The 20,822-nt window shown below is 38.3% G+C and overlaps 2 protein-coding genes across 5 annotated transcripts in view; one reads left to right on the top strand and one right to left on the bottom strand.

The window, feature by feature from the left end:
- Window positions 1–3,382: 3,382 nt before the first annotated feature.
- On the top strand, window positions 3,383–16,292 carry cacng1b (calcium channel, voltage-dependent, gamma subunit 1b). Its single transcript, XM_077211680.1, has 4 exons — window positions 3,383–3,789; window positions 8,727–8,801; window positions 11,567–11,704; window positions 12,904–16,292. The coding sequence occupies exons 1-4, from the start codon at window positions 3,549–3,551 to the stop codon at window positions 13,134–13,136; spliced, it is 687 nt and encodes a 228-aa protein (XP_077067795.1). The 5' UTR covers window positions 3,383–3,548; the 3' UTR covers window positions 13,137–16,292.
- A 56-nt stretch (window positions 16,293–16,348) lies between these two features.
- helz (helicase with zinc finger) overlaps window positions 16,349–20,822 on the bottom strand; it is a 69,159-nt gene continuing 64,685 nt past the window's right edge. For all 4 annotated transcript variants that reach the window (XM_077211652.1, XM_077211654.1, XM_077211655.1 and 1 more), the window contains exons 30-31: window positions 18,423–18,651; window positions 16,349–17,341 (exon numbers count right to left, since the gene is read on the bottom strand). In XM_077211652.1, coding sequence (XP_077067767.1) covers window positions 16,980–17,341; window positions 18,423–18,651 — 591 coding nt within the window. In that variant the 3' untranslated portion in view covers window positions 16,349–16,979. The remainder of the gene's footprint in view (window positions 17,342–18,422; window positions 18,652–20,822) is intronic.

Here is a 20,822-nt window from a genome sequence, read left to right as displayed (position 1 = left end):
TTTCAACTTTTCATCTCTTAATTATGACATAGTGTGTCATAATTATGATTTTTCTCTTATGTGATGGAAATGGGCTTCCATAGTCATGCAATCATGACCTTTAACATGGAAAACAGCAATAAAGGATCTGAATTTCTCAGAACAATAACACTGAATAAAAGCTGGGATAAAAAAAAAGCTGCCCATAGATGTACAGTAGATGTAAATGCTCACTATTGTTATGAAATAAGTGGTTCTTCTCTTTTAAAAATTCCTGAAAGACTGATGCAGGAGCAGCGTGTGTGTGTGTTAGGAAACAACCTCAGCATCTAAATCCCTGTCGCAGAGCCTGTGGATGAAAAATTTATCTACATCTCAATAATATTTACACAACATGCATCAGGCTCAGGGTGCAGTTCCTGAACAGTAACGCCTCACCTCAGGATGACTGCTCTTTTTCCACCTTAAAGAGTCTAATTTTCCTGTTTTACACGTTTTGGGCGGCGAAAGACTTGTAACTAAAGAAAAATGGGCCAGAATCTTAATAAGTGGGCCACAGTGTTTTATAAAAAGCGCAGACTAAGATGTCGATTTATGTTATGCTATAATATTATCAACACGTAAGTGTAACTCAAATGCGAAGGTCACTACAGATGTTTACATCTTCTACAGTGAGTGGCAAAGAAAATGATTCAACAAATGGGCAGCTGTGTGAAGACACTAACAGTTATCACAGGGAACTTTCTAGTATGTTTATCTATACACTGACATCTAATGATCTGCAACTAACTGAAACATTCCTACTATGATTTTATGTACCTTGGTATTCATTTTTTTTTTACAGGTAATCTTTCAGAACTGAGGCATAATGTATAATCATAGAGAGAAGAATTGACTATTCTAATAATATAGTAAGATATGTAAACAACACTTTTTCTGAAAAAAATATGAGTTTACTTGACTAAAAACTGAAATATGGCTTGACTAAATCTCAAATATGAGATTGCTAATGAATTGGTGCGTCAAAAGAGTCTTTATAATATTCCTATCTCCAATATATGGCTTTACTGCCTATGAGATTTTTGGGACAAGTTGCTTTTAACACTTAGGGTAGGTGTTCATCACCATCATTAAGTATGAGCAATAGTAACACTAGTTATGTTTCCAGTTATCCAATCACATCTAAAGTCAAGTGAGTTTTTTGTTGTGCATCAATGAATTCATTCAATAAATGTGTTGGCATTGTAGTTTATGTGTATGTCTTGTTTTTGGGAAAAAAATGTATCTGCCTCAATTGAGCACATACGTGTTTAATGTGCATTTTTAGAAATTATGCGTATCGTGGCGTTTCCATCCAGCATTTTTTTTTTATGTGTGATATCCCAAAATGTGCATAAAAATAGGTGGATGAAAACATAGCTAGTTATGCATGCCATTGCAAGTGACACCAATAGCTCTTTATATTACGTAAGACACCTACATAATAGTAAAATTAAAATGCACATCTTTGAAATAAATGCTAACAATAAGAGACAATAGAGTCTTAGACTCCTCCTAAAACTTAAAACTCGTTTTGATATCCAGGTAGAGTTACATCCTCTCACACTCACTGATGGGGGAAAGTAGATCATCTACTAATAAAAGGAAATTTCCCATGAGCCTCTTGGATCCTTTAATCGTGCAACAGTAGCACAGGAAATAATTAAACTGCTTTGGAAAAGCAAGACATAAGACAAATAACACAACAAGACATCAACATCCAATCATGCAAGATGAAAATTAAGTTCATGACATGTAAAATGTTAAATGTGTTGGCCAATGCATTGCACCATAACAATTTATTTGTATTGTTCTCTGTCTTCCTCATCTCAGAATGTTTACTATAATAGATTAATCAGCGGCCAGCTTCAGTAACAGAGAAATGACAATGAAAATCCTGTTCATCATCAACTGAAATCCATAGGTATACAAATTGCTTTTGCATGGGCTGTTTTAGAATGTTAGTATTGCTAAAACTCTGTATAAGTTTAGGGGGGGGGGGGGGGAAGATTTATTGGCAACATCACAAGTTGACCGATGTAAAAAATTGTAAGTTTTTTTTTTAGATTTAGTGTTTACTTCATTGGAATGGTACAAAACCTGGCAAAGGTTTTAGCACTTGTGAAAAAAAAAAAATCATGGTTATGATTCGAAAACAGGGTAAATGGTCCTGAAAAAAATAATAGTCTCACTTGTGCTCCTCGTGGTCAATTGGAAATGAATGTGAAACTAATTTAATATATAGTGGAAATGTTTGGTACTGAACCAAACCAAATCTTACTGAAAGCTATCAAGCTCTGAGATATTAAGCTCAAATTTGGTAAACAACTTGTTTAGATTTATGGCTTTGATTTTCTTGCAGTTTTAGAGTAAAAAATGGTTTGGGAAAATATATATTTCATACAATTTTTTTTTTTTTTGTAACCTTTTTCACTTCAGCACTAATCTGCCAAGTGTCTTCTTTAAAAAGAGACCAAACTTAAGTCTGTGCTCCAAAGCTTTCAGGATTTATCATCAATTTAAGTAGGAAATTTTATTTTCAGATCTTTGCTCAAAAAGTGAATAAATGGATTATAACTACTGCATAAATATGATATACCATAAAATCCCCTAAAAATACAAAATATGAAATAAAAAAACAAATATAGTAAAATAATTTACAAACAAAGTGGTCACCACAGGGTTAAATACATACTGAATAGAAATCAAAGTAAAATAAATAAATTAAATTAAATTAAAAGAAATCACATAATTCCATCCATCCATACATTTTCCAAACAGCATAAACTATGGGGTTGCTGGAGCCTATTCCAGCGTCTGAAGGAAGGGAAATACCCTGGATGAATGGCCAGTCCATCACAAAATCACATACTGTATATAATATTATTAAATAATTTCAGACAGATGGGGAAACTCAAAAATAGACACATGGTGTCCATCATCTGGTTCTTCTAGACAGTTCCATTGATTATTATGTAAGTGATCACATGTCCTGTGTACACATGGTCTAAGAAGTTACCCAATATACAAACTCAGACATGTCCTCTATGGCGTATCACAACTGTTTTGTTAAATGCTAATTTCTGCATTTTCTCCTGAGGAGCTGCATGTTTTACAATATGTGCTAATAAACTTTTTCTTTGCTTACATCATGAAGGCAGGTCTAAAGGCACAGCCCACCAAACTCAATGACTGTCTTACAGGAAGAGAGAGAGAGAGAGAAAGAGAGAGAGAGAGAGAGAGAGAGAGAGAGAGAGAGAGAGAGAGAGAGAGAGAGAGAGAGAGAGAGAGAGAGAGAGAGAGAGAGAGAGAGAGAGAGAGAATCTAGGGCACTATTATCTGGCCTCTTTTTCTTTTTCCAAGCAGAAGCAGAGATTTGCGGACAGCGAGCTGGAGTGAAGAGATAGCGTGTTGCCGTGTGACTTTTACTTTTCACTTAGAAGTAAACTAAACCAAAGCATTCATTCAAGGGCAGAGGCACTTTTATACTACGGCACAAACTCAAAGCTCACTTATCTTCAACGGTCACCATGCTAGAGGACCAGAAGACCAAGGTGAAGATCACCTTCCTGGTTATCCTGGTGGGCATCTCGTCCATGTTGGCGGCGGTGGTGACGGACCATTGGGCGGTTCTGAGTCCCAGGGTGGAGCAGCTCAACACCACCTGTGAAGCGGCCCACTTTGGACTCTGGAGACTGTGTAAAAAAAGTATCTTCATTGTGGAGGAAGACCCTGAGGGCAAAGGCTGTGGCCCTATCAGCCTGCCAGGAGGTAAGGAAGTTCATATCTACTGTAAGTTATTTCTCATGAACGCCATTAGCAAAAATCCAACTGATGTAGCCCAAAGGCATAGACAAGTTTTTGGAAGAGCACCTCATTCATCTTAAGTTTGGTAAGTGGAAATTGAGGAGCAGAAGAAGGCAAGCCTACTATAATCTTACACGCAGAGCAAGAAAGTGCAAGGTGAAACTTTTTTTTCTCTCTCTAAGAGCTCTGCTATTAAACATTAACCCACAATACGGGTGGGTGTCTCGTCTTCAAATTAAGGGTATAATATTTCAATAGCACTGTTTTGAATTGCTGAGTGAGGTTGGTGACCATTCTGCACCATGAATTTAACAGGTGCCGATTGGCTGTTTATGATCTCATTAGGTTGTTTAAAGCTATAATAAATAGGTTAAGATGATTTATGAGCCGAAATGTGGTTTTGGATTAATGGAAGGCAGATGAGCTGTATCTACCTGTGGGAGACGGGAAATAACCCGACTGTTCTTTACGCTACTCTAGGGACGGATCAGCCTCATTTCATTCCTGAGCCCAAGCTCATGAGGACAAATAGATTGAGGAGAAGAAGAAAAGAGTATGAAAAAGTAAATGCAATTCACTCATATGACAGTAAAGACTGATGAAGACTGTGTGCATTCATTGAGAAAACATTGAATAACTGCCTTGAAACATTATGTTCCTGACAATTAACCGTCAACTGTGCTCTGCGCACATACTTATGTCAACATTTAAGTCTTGAGAAATACAGATGAGAGGGTATAGATCAAATATAACAACAATTGATAGTTCTGTGGATGGATGATCATGGTATTGAGTGGAATGGATGGAAAAGAGGGCTCTGAAACGATAGAAACAAGTGGAATGAATAGGTAATTGGAGCCAGGTTGTCTCCTATTTGATGCAGGGGGCAGTACAACCAGCATCCTCTATTTGTCACACTTCAGGAAGACCTGTGGGGATAAACAGAGAAATCACTCCCAACATCTGCTCTTGTGAATGTCTGGAGAGATTCCCAACCTTAAACAAAGCCCCAAGATTTCACATCAACTATGGATGTTGATGGCAGAAGGACAGCGGCCTGCAGTTTCAATTGATTTAAATCACTATCTATAGTATCCATCGTTTATCCATCATAGTTATTTATCTTAGATGTGTAGACAACTCACCATTACAGGGCACTATATCTCGCAGTCCAGCATGTAGCATCAGCCTCAAATGCCATTGGACCATTTATGGACATTATGACCATTCATCTGATGTATATTTCACACAAAATGGCAAGAGCTTTCTTAAAGCAGCAAGCTCCAATCTGATTGTCTGGCTTTACAGTGAATCAAATCTTTCCAGAATTATTCCCAGGTGCTACATTGAGAACTTCTGAGGAAGGAGAAGTCAAAGGTTTGCTCTCTTAGCTAGTTGCTTTGAGCTTTGAAAGGTCAAGACTTGTATTGCGCTTTACTCTCAGGGATATTTCTAATTTAGCCACCCCTAAACTATATGTAAAAACAGTGATGGGCCAAGAGTGGGTGGTTCTTGACTGGAATAAGCTGCAGTGTGTACTAGACTTTATGCGGATTGTCAAAAATCTGCCTATGCAAGACTATCAATAACATATAAAGAACTAGCCATTATTCCATCGTAGATCTTAACTATAATTTTAGAGCTCATCAGTCAGAATTAACTAAATCTGTGGTTTGTCAAACATTTTCTCTATGACACTCCCAATTGGAAAATCTAGCATAATCCATCATGAATTCAATGCTGGTCCAAACTAGTTTACGCTAGTACAGTGTTGGTCTAGCTGGTGGACCAGCATAGTCATGCTGTTATCAAGCAAAGCTGAACTGGAGTAGCTGGTCCACCAGCACTACCACTTAATGTGCTGGTGACCAGCAAACTAGCAAGCCCCATTCCTTGCTGGTACCAGCATGCAAAACATACCTTAAGCTGCTGACCAGCAATGCTGGATTTTTCAGTCGGGGACTGCACAGAACTAGGACTGTTTACCAATGTGAAGCACGACTTTTCTCAAACCAAACCCCGCAGCTCTCACTTTAGACCATTAGGAGATATGCAGTTCAATCAGGTGGTGGCTTGCAGTCTTGGGAGACACCTGTTGATATTCCTGGCCTAGTGGGAGAATTTGTGCTGGAAAAGGTTAGAAAGCACCTAACCTCGAGGCTCCACAGACACCTTACAGAGCGCAGTCGTTCTAAGTGACATCCCATGAGACAAGGTGTGGCCCAGTTCACACTGGTACTGCAAACACCATTGCCTGGGGAGTTGTTAGATTTGGATAGCCTCTTGAACTGCACAGAAGAAGCCATGAGCCAAAAACATAGCATTTAAGCAGTTATATTCCTGCTTGCTCAATGATTCTTGGCTTCACTCCCAGACTTGGAGACTTACAGAGGGAAAAGAAAAACTGTGAGTGTTGGCGAGACTCATCAAGTTCTTCAAGGGAATCTAGCATTTCACACTCATTCAATACTCAGGTCTATTAAAATGTTTCTTGATATTTCCAGTGGAGTTAATTATGTTAAAATAGCCATTTTAAGTGGCTTGAAACAACTTGAAAACGGAAAATTCTGATACAGCATTGAAGGATCTAATTGTAAAAGAACCGGATAGTTCACCCAAAAATGAAAATTCTGTCATCGTTTACTCAAGCACACCTGTTGTTCCAAACCAGTATGACTTTCTTTCTTCTGTGGAACACAAATATGGTATATCAAGCCGCATCAAACGTGCCATGGCAGGACACTACTCACATGTCTTGTTACCAAAAGCATCATTCTATTTTCAATAAATAATAACATAAAGTTCAGTTTCCTCCTCACGCAAAGTTATTCTATTCCTTCAAAACACTTGGAATACAGAACACAAGTCAAATAAACTACCATTATGAAACTTTAATGATGTTATTTTGTCATTTGTGGAGCTTGATGGTCCTAAGTCACTGTTCATTGAAGAGCTATGTGAAGACCCACTGTGAATCTTCTTTTGTTTTCCACTGAAGAAAGAATGTCTTTTTGAACAACATGAAGGGAATGACAATTTTTATTTTTGGATTAACTATTCATTTAGTACTTTTATGTGGCAGGTGCTTTTTCCTCTGTTGGTCCGCCAAACTTCTGCAAAGGCACGGAGGCCCCACAGGAAGTCACTTCCCTTGTGCGACCCATATATAAGCACCATTAGCGGGTTAGCTGCTTTAAATGTGTCCTCCTCTCACATTGACCCAGAATCTAATGTCACTCTGCAAGTTAACAAAAGAGGACACCTCTGTTTTCTTGAGCTACTGCTCCATATTTACTGGGATAAAAAGCACAGCCATCTAACGGTGTTCGAAAACCTCACACTAAAGGCAACTTGCCAAGCCCAATGGTCTGTTTGCATGAGCCACGAAATGGAGTGAGCTTTAATCAAGATGTAAAAAACTAAAATGACAGCCACTGCAACCCAGCAATCGACCTCCTCCCTGAAATAAGTGCTTCCATTAACAAACCTGCAAGGTCAATGATACGCCCCAAATCGCTATTTTCAGGTCCTCATTTTGCTCGGCGGTGCTGCTGAACTGAAAAGACTCATTCGAGTCTTTTAGAGCTTTAGGTACAATCATGCTGAAAAACAGATTTGCCTACATGCAGAGTCAGGCGCATGGCACAGGTCTTACATTCGATAGGTGCAAGGGGGGGGAAAATGACAGATTTGTCAAGAGTTGCCCTTTTATCTGGAACCGATTCGTGATCATTCTGTCCTTGCATGTCTCGGTCAAATGTATGAAGGATGCTAAAAGGCCTACTGAAGCAAGACAGGTGAAGAGGACATGAAAGTCCTCTTCAGTGGCTTGTAAAACATAGAGGCATGTCAATGCATCTCCACGAAACCCTCTATTACCACAAAGGGCTTGAAACGCAATCAAAATCCAGTCTCACTTCGTGGGATGAGGGTATTGAAATGCTAACGCATAGTTATTTTTACCCAGACAATTGACCATGACTCAACATGTGTATTAGCCTACACATGGCAGCAAACATTATGGCCAAAGGCTCTCAGAGGCCCATTGAGAGATGAACTCATCCACAACAGCTTGCGCTAAGGGCCTGTGATGGGAATAGTCAAATAAGCTGAGTAAATCACAGTCTAAAGCAGCACAGCGCGATGCATCCCATTCTCTCGCCTCAGTCAGTCTGCCTTTACTAATAAAGCTAAGACCAGTCTGTTGCTAGGTAACCTATAGATAGGCCTCCCCCACCCCCCACTTCTGGTGGAGATTTTTGGTCCAGCGTAACAAACAGCTCCTCTGTCAGCTCCCAATCTCATGTCTTTCTCCTGGCACAGGGGACGCTGAGGTTGCTTTATGAGTTTAATCGAAAGAAGAGGTTCCTACCGAATTAACTCTTATTTAACGTAACTTTCCCATTGCCTAAGGATTTACGAGACAAAGGTCTCATTTTGCGATTTTGTGGACTTTCAACCTGATGAACACTTTGGTGAGAAGATAATTTCTGGGGGCGAATATTAGGGAATTGTGCAACAAAAAGTGTTGTTATGTCAAGTTAAGGAGGGTGAAATAATGGTTAGGATACAAAGCTTCTTAGATTTCATCAGCTAATTTTCCCCCCTTGCCGAAAAAAACGCATACATAAATACATCATGTGCATCTTATTACAGGATCCTGTCATGAATACCAGCAAGAAAGCTTGCGCCACGTAATCACATGCCCTCTGCACATAATTCAGATTTCCTGATCCATTCGATGGACACACACGAATGCCTGCTTGTTTTCACGCACCCGGCTATGGAGTCTGGAGAAAATGTCAAGCAGACTCATTGGTAGTTTGGCTGCATCGTAACGACAGGCTACGGCAGCACCTGCAACCCTCAGCTACAATAACTGTTTTCATCTTGTTTTGCAGTCAAGAACTGCTCGTACTTCAAACACTTCACATCAGGGGAAGAGGCTGAAGTTTTTGAAGTAAAGACTCAGAAAGGTAAGGTTCTCCGCCTTTGAAATCACTTGAGGATATTGCAAAGGCGTCCACCAAGGCGTAATACCAAGCAGAGATGAGTGGATAAGAAGTAAACTAGGAATTTGAATGAACAGTTAAAAATTTGCTGTGTACTGCACCGTTTACACAACAGACCAGAAAGACTGTTGAGTAGAGGTATAAGCCATCTTTTTATTTCTGCCCGATCAATGTCAAACAAAACCTTTGAACTTGCATTGAAGGAGTGACCCAAACCATATCTAGAAAGAGATTTGGGGACAAGCTTATTTTGATTTAGGATAGTAGCAACACTCTGAACACCCTAGAAAATTCATTACAACGTGTTAAAAACTACAACTTAGCAATGCATAGGAACCCTGCTAACAGGGAATGTTCTCTGAACTTGGGCTAATGCTTTGTTCTCTCATTTTTTGAGCAAGGGTTCTTCTGTTAACAATAATATAATGTTAGTTAACTTTAAAGACCCACTGAAGTTCCTTGAAACGTGCAGCATTATTCAATGTGTTGACTTAATTTCCACTGCAACAGGATGAATGGGCAGGACATATTGAACAGCTCCTCCCCTTTTTTAAAATAGCCAATAATGTTTCATTTATATCACAGCTCGGCCAGAGCTGTTGAACTGGTTAAAGCCGCAGTTTCCTCCTAATATCGCTTTAAAGTATAGAAATCTGTGCAGAATTAAAATGGGTTCAATATGTTTTATTGCTCTCCGGCGACTTCATATAATCCGGTCTGTGATATTGTGTCTCTGGACTGGAGCAGACTCTGTTCATGCTGCAGACATTAACGTGAAACCAGACTTCATTCACCTCAATGGAAAGCAATCGTTCCCTATCCCCTATATAGTGCACTATGTACCATACACTATATAGAACATAGTAAATGTGTGAACTAGTGACTGATTTCAGCCACAGCTTCAGGGTCTATTTATAATGTAGGGGCGGAGCTTTAGATTCTAGAGAGTATTTTATTGGACAGAAAATCTGATGAGAAGCTGAAGTCCAAAGTGATGTCATCAAAATCATTGACCCATATTGGTGGAAGTAAGAGACTGTACGTTTTGAACACTTTCTGTATATGTTCTAAATGTGAATTTTGTCATTGTTTTGGAGCACACTAGCTTATAGATAACGGTCAGTAAGTCTATCTAACATATTCATACTAAAAAGCAAAAAAATATATAATAATAGACTTTAATAATGTTCTCAAAACGACCAAAATCATTATTTATGCATAGTTCATGTACCTTTTTTTTCTGAAACGGTTTAGTTGGACATTCGTCTAACGCTTTTTAAATGTTGCCCCTTGTTTCAGAATGTTCAGAGAACATTCAAAAGTAACTTTCGCATGTTTCAAAATGGAATGTTTACTTATTTACATTTCCAAGAAAACCACCCCCCCCCCACACACACAATTTTTTCTTCTTCTAAACATTCAGAAGTAACATTTTCATAACTTAATGATAATGTTTGCAAAAATGTTCTCAGAACATATTTTTGTTAGCTTAGAACATAAGCAAGTAACTCTCCCAAGATATCAATATTTAGTACATCTAGTAGTAAAACATATTGGCTATATAGTCTTATTCTTCTTAACGCTAGAACTTTGTCACTCTCAGGTAATGTCCACCGATCACAAGAAGTGCAATCTGCCAACCAAATATGGCCGTTGGCATTAAATTTTCCACCTACTTGAGCAAAGTGCATCTTAGCTATTTTACGCTCTGGCTCGGTCATAAAGAGGATAAAGCCTTGAATGCGAAGAGACGTGAAGCAAAGCACGAATGTTTCATCGCCACACAGTTCCTGAGCCACATCTTAAAATGTCAATAGTCATTCACACTATTGATCTGTCTGTATTACTAATTAATGATGTTAAACGCAACATTAGTCTAGAGGTCAGGCTGATTAGCCATATAATCTGAATTAGCAGGGTAGATGAAGTCATCCTTCAATGATTTGATTGTGAGAACAAGGTGTCTACAGAGGTGAATGTGACTTATTTTGATGAAGGAACTGCATTTAAAACATTGATATTAATTACAAAGTATGAAACAGAAAAATAAGTGAACTTGATAAACCTACCAAAAACAGTGAGTAACAGTTAGCTTGTGTTGAAACTTCTTGCTAAAATAACTTGTTTCGAGTTCTGTTCTGGGACTTATTAGAAATTCAACAACACTGCTGAGTCTTAACCATGAAATAAATAAATATATATTATTTTAAATTACCTATCAGACATCACAATGCACCCAAAGCTACAATTGGTCAAATTCAAGTCTTTTATTTTCTTCAGTTAGCATGCTAGCAGATTAGCATAGCACAAATTTACTAATTGTGATATTACATAATTGTACATCAGGTTTAAATCAATAACAGACTCTTGACTGGCGATTATCCTGAGGACGTCAAAGGCAGCAGATAAAAAAAATGTTCAATGTCAATAATATACAAAAGCAGGGCAACTTTTGTATATTGACAGGATTTTTAGGAGACAATATGCAAGGCCATGGCCTAACATTTCTTCAATGGAAACTGTCGCATTCTGGGATAGGATAAATCTGTGAGAAGTCTGCAGAATCGAGGGCTCTGAAAGATATAGGATTCTCTGTTACACCTGAATGCATAACTGAAGATATGTTCTAAGAGAACAATTTAATAGTAATGATTCCATTAGATCCCATAATGCAGCTTGATCTTGCTTGGATCCACACTCGGACTCACTGTGTGATTTTCTTCTGTCAGAGTACAACATCTCAGCTGCTGCTATCGCCATCTTCAGTTTGGCCTTCATGACCCTGGGCAGTCTCTGCCTCCTGGGGGCTTTTGGGAAGGGTAGAGACTACCTACTGAGACCAGCTGGCATGTTCTTTGCTTTTGCAGGTAAGCACAATGTTAAGCTGAATTTATACTTACTTGAATTTTTTTTTAATGGTTAAAGACACGAGCCACAAGAAAACATTGTATCCATGCCACTCAAGCTCAGCAGCTTGATTTAAAAAGACAACACATTTCAGCACTAGAACACCTCTTATTTGAGAAACGAACGAAAGAATGCCCTGCCAGTTAACTCGAGATGTTTTATTTATTTGTATTAGGTACATCATTGCGGCGAGTTGTTTCAAAAAGTGGTGACGACTATATAGACCCTGGCGATGACCCATATTGCTTTGTGACGAAACTCGCTTTGGCCAGGTGGTATTTATAGTATAGGGGGCGGAACGCTTTACATTCTAGAGAGCATTTGATTGGACAGAAGATGTACTGAGTCCTCGGTGACATCATAAAAATTTGTGATCCATTTGAGCGGAAATGAGAGACTACGTTTTGAATGCTTACATCTCCTTAATGCGAATATTGTCATTGGTTTGGAAGACACCAGCTTATTTATAACTTTAAGCCTAACCTATTCACACTAAAAGCTAAAAAAAGGAAATATTGATTTCAGGTGGCCTTTAATGTAATTTCTATTGAAACTTGTATGCCGTGGATTTAAATATATTTGTAATTACACATTTGTATCGAAGTTGGAATTTAGTAGGCTATATTTTAAAATATATACATTTTAAGTATAATATTGAATAACATACTATAGTTTAAATTGTAATCAAGTTCTTTACAGGTACTTAGTCAACACATGAAAATAAGCGTACAACAAAAGATTATTAAAAACCTTATTAAATGTACTACATTTAACTGACAATATTACAAAGTGCACATTTTAAATGTCTCTAAGTGCGCTTAAGCGGCCTTTTATTTCATTAATATATAACATGCAAGTAGAGTTTTTCTGAAAATAAACTTACACTACAAGTCCACATTCAATAGAACCAAGTACTCTTCTTCTTTTCACAAGGGCGAATTGTGCACATTAATGCAGTAACAGTTTCACAGTCAGTCCACCAACTGGTCAAGTGTCTTGCAGGTCAAAAGCATTTGAGAGCATGTATACATATTAAAGGACTTGCAGGGTTGTGTAATTTAATGCTGGTGAATCACTAGTTTAAAAACCCCAGACACCCACCACAAAACCACCCTCTTGATTCTCCATTTAACCCGTGTGACCTTCTTCACCCTCACAGGCCTGTGTATCGTCATCTCCGTGGAGGTCATGAGGCAGTCGGTCAAACGCATGATCGACAGCGACGAGACCATATGGATCGAGTACTACTATTCATGGTCCTTCGCTTGCGCCTGCGCAGCCTTCACCCTCCTCTTCCTCAGTGGCCTCAGCCTCCTTATCATCTCCATGCCACAAATGCCCAGAAACCCCTGGGAGACCTGCATGGACGCAGACCCAGATTCCATAGACTAGTATAGCGTCCACTGCAGAGTAAGAGCGCAACGCAACTGACACAGGAGTCGTACTATCAGTGTGAATGACAATGAGATGCATTGACGCATTGCATTTATAGATGATGATAGTGATGCTTTGATATTTTTAACTAAGCAATGACACAGACGTCTAATTATTCCGAGGGATAGGTTATCCAAAAATGTTAAAAAAAAATAAAAAAAGTAAAGATTCTTCAAAATTTCCCCTTTTGTGTTCCACAGGAAAAAGTTATACAATTTTGTAAAGACTTGAAGGTGAGTACATTATGACAGAATTTACATTTCTGGGTGAACTATCCCTTTAAGATCCACATCTAACATGAATTTTGAATGTTTTATTGTAGTCAGTAATTTTTATGTCCATTCATGCTTATATGCAATAGATGACAGCTTAGAATGTATATTGAGACTTTTAAAAGTTTCCAATCTGTCATTCCTGTAGCGGTGACATTAAATGTGCTGATGGATGACTGTAAAACCATATTGGATTAGCAATGATATCCAGTGATGTATGATCAGTTTCAGTAAATACAGATTGCACTTTAAAGTGAGGTAATCTTATTACGTTACTAGTACAGGTTCATAATTCCCAGGTCATTTCAGATGTGATATATTCCTTTAGTAATGTCACACTTGAACTTCCTGCTCTTGAGTGAGTGAGTGAATCTCAGTGATCCTCAAGAAAGACTGTTAAACCCCCACTTTTTACTATTGAAACAGGACATTGAGGCAGGACATGCTGAAGTTCATCCTTTTTTAAAATAGCCAATAGCCTTTCAAAACATGATTTACTACTTGCTATTGTTAGATTGTATTCATAATTAAGAGGGAGAGATATTCTCAATCTCATTTGATTGTATGTTTGGTCCATTTTACAAGATGAGGAGGATATCAAATGTGTATGTATCTGCTTTATGTAATCAAGGATTGTACAACTAATATGGACTGAAATCCTCAAAATGTTCATACATAAATTCATATAGGCCTACGAGCATACTCAGTGAGCTTATTTTGTTATACATCTTTGTGATTTTTAGCGTTATCCTGGAGGATATTGGATTTGTAGAAATACGGTGAACCACAGTTTAAAATGAACACTGCCACCTGACACATGGATGTTTCAGTTTTTATCTTCCTCAGTGCTTGATACACACAGATACAAACAGTCAGTTTTATAATATCAACTCGAGCGCGAGTCCTCAACCTTTGGAAGTGCATCAAATTGGATTTGCTTTGGCAGCGTAGAAAACGGCGTGTACTCGACATGTCGACAACACGAACCAAACTCTTCCAGGCCTCAGCAACAACTACAATTTTTGATGGTCAAAGTAGACGTTGCTTACAGGCAGCCAATGACCACCATAGGCTGGCATTATGCAAACGTGTTACATTGTTATGTAGGTATGCAACAGGAAGTGAGTCTGAAACTGCTGACGACTCGTTTCGACAATTCGCAATATGCATGATTACTTTATGGTTTTCAATAAGCCAGCTTTTCTGGTGAACATTCAAAAGGAAAGAAACCAGGTGAAGAAATCAAAAGGTTATACGGCTGTTGTGTTGCTGTTGTAATATTAACCACTTAAATCCTCATCTTTTAGAAGTGTTTACAAGTGAATTTGCTTTTGCAGAGCAGAAAACGGCGTTTTCTCGGCAGTGTAGGTCTACACTACACGAACCAGTGTTTGAGGGACAAAGTAGTTGTTTGCGGGCAGCAAATGTCACCGCGTTACATGTACAGGTCACGGAAGTGAGACTGGAGTTCGTGACGACTCGTTTAGGCGTTCAGAGTCGATTCTTTCTTTTGGGACACACACATAATAACTATTTATTGGGCAGCTTTGACTTAACAACTTTGCAGACCGTTTACATTCACAGAGAGCCATATTACACAGTGCATGAAAGGTAAAAACAAACAAAACAAACCATAATGGGGCACTTTAATGTGGTAGCCTATGATTGACAAATCGCTGTCATTCAAGCGCGGCAACGCTGACGAAGCACACTTGAAACGATCATCTACTCTTAACAAGTAGTTACAGCATGAATTAAACGTGAATAAACTTCAGAAAGGTAGGTTATGTTAAAAGATGTAGAACAACTTACTGAAATGTATCATGTCTCATGTAATCGATCATTCAGTGTTAAAAAGGCTTAACTTTACTACTCCTGCTTATAGGCTATTAAAGCTGTAAGCTGTAGTTGTCACGTTGGGCAAAGGAACGAGCAATAAAGAAAAAACTTAAGTAGATACTGGGAAGGTAGACACTCGCATTTTAGTATCACAGAAAGACCAACATATCTTGTGTAGAAATGGATGATCCTTCGTTGTTGGTCATCGGGGGGAGGGAAAGTGTGAAAACTGTCGTGTTCATCTAGCCTAACGTTTCAACAACTAAATTAGTTCTAGGCCTTACTATTTAACTGAGTCTATTCTTACTATAAACCAAGCGTTACACTATTGATGCTGATAAATCTACCTTAGAAAATTGAAGATACAGCCACAGCCACACAAACAAGTTATGTTTCGCCGGAAGTTTTCCAGCAAGCCTAAATATAATCAGTTCATCATATAAAGCGATTGAGTTTCTTTAGAAAATTTGGAATAAACCGCACAATACATATGGTTATGGATTAGTTTACGATCTCTTTATAAACTTTTAAAAGCGTAAAATGCGAGTGCGACTGTCCATTGAGGGACAGAATATCTTACATTTCATCAAAAATATTAATTTGTGTTCTTAAGATGAACGGAAGTCTGAGGGGTTTGGATGGAATGAGATGAGGGTGAGCAAAATGGAGGAATTATCATTTTTGGCTGAACTAACCCTTCAATAGCTTCATGAAAATTGCCAGTTTGTTTGCTTTCTACATTTTTCAACCAGTTTACTTGCTTTCTACCATTACTTAAGACCATTATAACGGTTCATTTTTTAAATATCCTGATCATGTGAGCAGACACAAAACCTCTTTGTTGCTTAATGAGCATTTTGATTTCCATGGCATCATCCAATAACAACCAGACTTAAATTTGCTCATTTGGCATCTTTCCGTGTATTTGCAAACAGAATAAAAATAAATGTTCTGATGTCCTATTTCATTTGAAAATAAAAAGCTTTGATATTTGCCTTTCTGATATTTTTTACATTCTACAGTGCATGTGGATGGATGTGATGGTAGAATAATAAAGCACACAGTTGTCATCTCATTTATTCATTTATTCATATGTACAGGTTTGAGAAAAGTTTGTCTACATCTATACAACTTTTTATAATAATTTTTTTTATCTGAGTCAGTTCACCACTCAGCTGCAAGCACAAGAAAACACACCAAGAAACTGAACATCATAAAAAAAATGCCAGCTGGGAAAAAAATCACTTCAACAAGTTTTACTTCTGGGAGTGGATGCAAAGAGAGCGGACATAATTACAGGAAAGACAGGCAGCTGAGTGGTCAGCTAATTCATGGTGTTTTTAAAAATCTTTTTTTCAATAAATCTTTTTTTATTTTTTTTGTTACTGATTTTTTTAAATGTTTTTTTTTTCCCCCAAATGTTTTGGTGTTTCATGATATATATATATATATATATATATATATATATATATATATATATATATATATGCTGATTCGGTTTGTAAAATCACAGATGCCAAACTGTAAAAGAACCAACTAGTACTAAAGCAAGTAAAAAATAATAAAACGCAAAATGTCTAACTATCCCACAAAATCAAAATACATTTTTATATATTTTTTTAAGATTGTTATTCTATTTTTTTCAACCGTTTTCCTTTTTAACAGGTGTATATATTTCATATATATTGACTTACTTAAAATACGTGTAATAGCCATTGCTACTGTTTGAACTGCCTATGCTAAGCTCCTGTAACAGAGAGATGGGGTCACTGTTCTTCTTGACCTGCTCAGGCAGCGGGCGGGGCTTTGGAGGGGCTCGGAGGGCGCTGGCGTAGGACATGGTCGGGGGCTTGGAGTTGCCGGGCCCCTGGGGGCCCCCTGGGCTGGTGTTGCCCCCTCCTCCTCCTCCCGGGTCTGGTGGGGTTTGCTTGCTGGGCATGAGGGGTGGGAACTGTCCGTGGTGCTGGAGAGACGCGGCGCTAGCGGGGTGAGGAGACTGCTGGAGACACTCGGCCTTGACGTGCTCATCTGCCACACTCATCGCCTTTGAAACTGAGGAACAATTCGTGAAAGTCGTTATTACTTCAACACCACAAGGTCAAGACTGAAGTGTCAATTATAACATTACATATAATGAGGTCAAATGCACAGGCGTTAATGGCATCACAGATAAAGACAAAAATATTAAAGTCCCGCTGTGGTGAAAATCAAGCTTTTAATGTTGTTTATATGTCTATGTGGTGTTTATTATGATTTAAGACAAACCATGTGTAAATTCATAAGTCGACACCATCGCTGAGTATTTTCTCCTTAAAACTGCAGTGAACCAAAGACAGTCTCAAAAACGCGGTTTGAAATCGCTGGTGTTTCTGACGTCACAAACTACCTTGTAACCAATCAGATCAACGTGTGATCGTCAACGAGTGGATCTCTGAGCTGGTGTGAGTGAGTGGAGGCGGGGCTCATTTGAATATTCATAGAACCGAACCGCGTACTAAAAGAGGCAAGGGTGTAGAGTAACATTCAAGCTATTTTAAGCCATGAAGAACTTTTTTTTTAAACAAAATTATTGACTACAGGGGGACTTTCAAAACATAAATGCTCATTATTATACACGTTTTCTTGCATTTCGTTTGGTATAGACATTTCTCAAGTGACTAAATGTTTTGAAAGTTTGAATAGCTAAATTAACTGAAAAAGCAAATGACACTGAAAGCCTCCACACATTCAAGTTACAAATGGCCGTGCCGCTCTTACGTTAAAAATAAGATGGGGATTGGAGGATGAGAATTTCTTACACATCTCACAAATCTGTCCCAGACGAACTTCCGGCAAATTTAGATTTGCTCTGCAAGTTAGTCTGGCGAAGAGCCCATTCAAGCTCATTTCCAATCTTTCCAAATCGAGGGAACCAATCACAAACGTTGAGGCGGGCTTTACAAGATGATGATCGATCTGATTGGTTTTAGGTCTATCCAATTGCGCCCAGAGGTATTTGAGCGACGTCCGTTGGTGACGCCCCTTTGGAAGTGAGCTGTGAATGAACCTTCCCCAGACCCTAACTCAGTTACGACTGAGAAGGTTCTGGTTTTAACCAGGCTATCCCACGCATGCAAAGGTCAATGAAACGCACCTAAAACCTCCCTGTGAGGGACGAGGTGGCTCGCTCCGTTACATGGAATGTTGTGGAGAGGAGCGGGGCTCGGGCCAGGCCCGCTGCTGCCTAGCCAAAGGTCTGCCGAGGGGTATCTGTAGGAGGGTGTGGGGTGGTCCTGAGGATCCAGGCTGTCCGGATACGGCTGGGGGGAGCTGGAGGAGATCCTCCTCTGGTACAGAGGCCGTCCAGGGCCCCGTGGTTCATACTAAGAGACAGAAAATGAGCGTGGGAATAGGCAGAAACTAATGCAATCAAAAAGATCATAATTTGGATGCATTTCTGTCCAACCTTTTGATTGAAACATCAAAAACAGTGCAAGTTCATTTGAATTCCAGAGATATGTATTTTGCATTATTTGTTGTCCCTTTTTCAGCCTATATTTATATGCCAAATCAAACAAGTAGCAGAAGTCCAAACGAGTCTACCAAAAATACCAAATGTAACAATTGTCATTTTAAAGCAATTTTCTGGGCTTTTTTACCCTACATTATGCATTTATGCTGTTCTTACCACAGACAATACATGTCCACGTGTCCTTCAGTGTGTATAAATATACAGGAAAAAGAGCTGCACGAGTCTGGATAAATTGAGAAGCATGATTCATGAACTAAACACAATAACACGTAGGTTCTGACAAAATGTTAATTGCTGCAGGCTACTTAAAATTATTCATTCAAGCAAATAATTAAAATAAAATAAAAAGTTTGAGTGAAAAATTCAATGACTCAAAGCCTTGTTTCATTACTGGATGAATCAGCATTTTTGAACAAATCTCTTGAATGAATGATTCAATGACAAATTCATTTTTAATAGTTACTTGTCGCCACCTACTGGTCTAACAATGTAATTGATCATCTTTATTTGAAGTGTCAAGTTACTTTCAAAGGGTGATTTACTCTATTTTGATCACTACCGTAGATATCAGTGTTTTATCCAAACTATAAACTTTTATCCCAGTACTTCTGTGGTCATTTGAATATTTGTAACACAGAAATGATGAAACTGTGTTGTTGAAAAGACTGTTTGTGAAGCTGATTTATACCTTTGCATAAGTGCTCTCTGGATCAGAAAACAGATTTAAATGTTCACTATGAGTGTACTTGTCAAAAGTTTGATTGACAGGTGAATCGTTGTCATTTAGGATCAAGGTCGTGAGGGTGTTTGAATCGAGATTGCGATCTTTCAACGATTGTAATAAAAGTTAATAAGTGTCATCAGTTAAAAGTAAATACGAGCCAATTAATTTACAATCACAAACAACGCTCACAATATACAGCCATCAAACATTTCCAATCAACTCCTCCAGTTGGTTTTATCAAATTTTAGTGTCTTGAACTTAAATTTCATTTATACACTTGGTGCCACCCGCCTTTTACAAGAAAAGTAAAAGCTTTTTTTTTAAAAAAAACACAAGGGGGCATTTACAGATGTACTTTATAATAAAATGTGAAAATATCTTGACTGTGGTCACCACAGTCCAAAAAAACCCCATTCAAAACTCTGATTTGAGGATGAAGGGATTGAGTTTTAGATATTTAAGCAAATCACAAGTTTTATTTTTCAAAATGTATCACTGTCTAAGTAGATAATGCCTATGAATAATACTTTTCATTATATTAATGTCCAAATATTGCTTCCCAGATAATATGGTAAAACTGCAGAAATTTCAAGGTCTGAAAATATGAAAACATTTTACAGGCCTTGGTTTTGGGACACATTCTTGATATAGACAAGATTTGAACAAAATCTGAGACAGTGCAACAGCAACCTGTAATTCAATTTTAACCCAGAAGACTCGGACAGTGCACAGGCTCCTGCCTGATAAATAGCCTATATTAATAAAATAGCCTAATAATTTTTTTTTCATTGCTATGACATATATTTACAAAAAAATATATTTTAAATACTTTATATTTATTACTACTGGAATAGAGCAGTGTATAAGGCCATCCTCAACCTTACAGTCAGCCAGTTGTATGACACTCCATCTGACACGATTTCTGTTTAGCAATCAACGATTGTTGTTATGCACTGGGCTAACGTTTGCAGGTTTTAATTTGCGGGTAGTTGACGTTACAGTTACTGTGCTGAAACTTTGGCTATGTTCACTCACTGCATATTCCACAAATGAAGGTGCCATAACGGACATCCAATTCTAACATTACATTATCACACCAAGTACTTTCAGTCACTGGCTGTTTACACCTGACCACTTCATGCGTTTTCTGTGATCTGATGGCTATCCTATCGTGAAAAGACCAGGTGTAAATGCACTCCGAAACGCATTCGATACGCATTTGAATCCGATCGCTCAAACCACTTCAGGAGGAGATCTGAGACGCTTTACAGACGAAACTGGACAAGTGTAAATGCATC

Source organism: Siphateles boraxobius, unplaced genomic scaffold (genome assembly GCF_051911475.1).
Source record: "Siphateles boraxobius isolate OS27281-9 unplaced genomic scaffold, OSU_SipBor_1 66, whole genome shotgun sequence".
NCBI classification, from domain to species: domain Eukaryota; kingdom Metazoa; phylum Chordata; class Actinopteri; order Cypriniformes; family Leuciscidae; genus Siphateles; species Siphateles boraxobius.
Note: the sequence above shows the minus strand (reverse complement) of the source record. Positions and strands in the feature narration are given on the sequence as shown.

What these genes read in the sequence shown, in the direction of transcription:
- cacng1b (XM_077211680.1), top strand. Translation starts at nt 3,549, where the DNA reads ATGCTAGAGGACCAGAAGACCAAGGTGAAGATCACCTTCCTGGTTATC. An exon ending in CCCTATCAGCCTGCCAGGAG is followed by an intron (nt 3,790 to 8,726) that starts GTAAGGAAGTTC and finishes CTTGTTTTGCAG; the next exon opens with TCAAGAACTGCTCGTACTTC. An exon ending in CATGTTCTTTGCTTTTGCAG is followed by an intron (nt 11,705 to 12,903) that starts GTAAGCACAATG and finishes TCACCCTCACAG; the next exon opens with GCCTGTGTATCGTCATCTCC.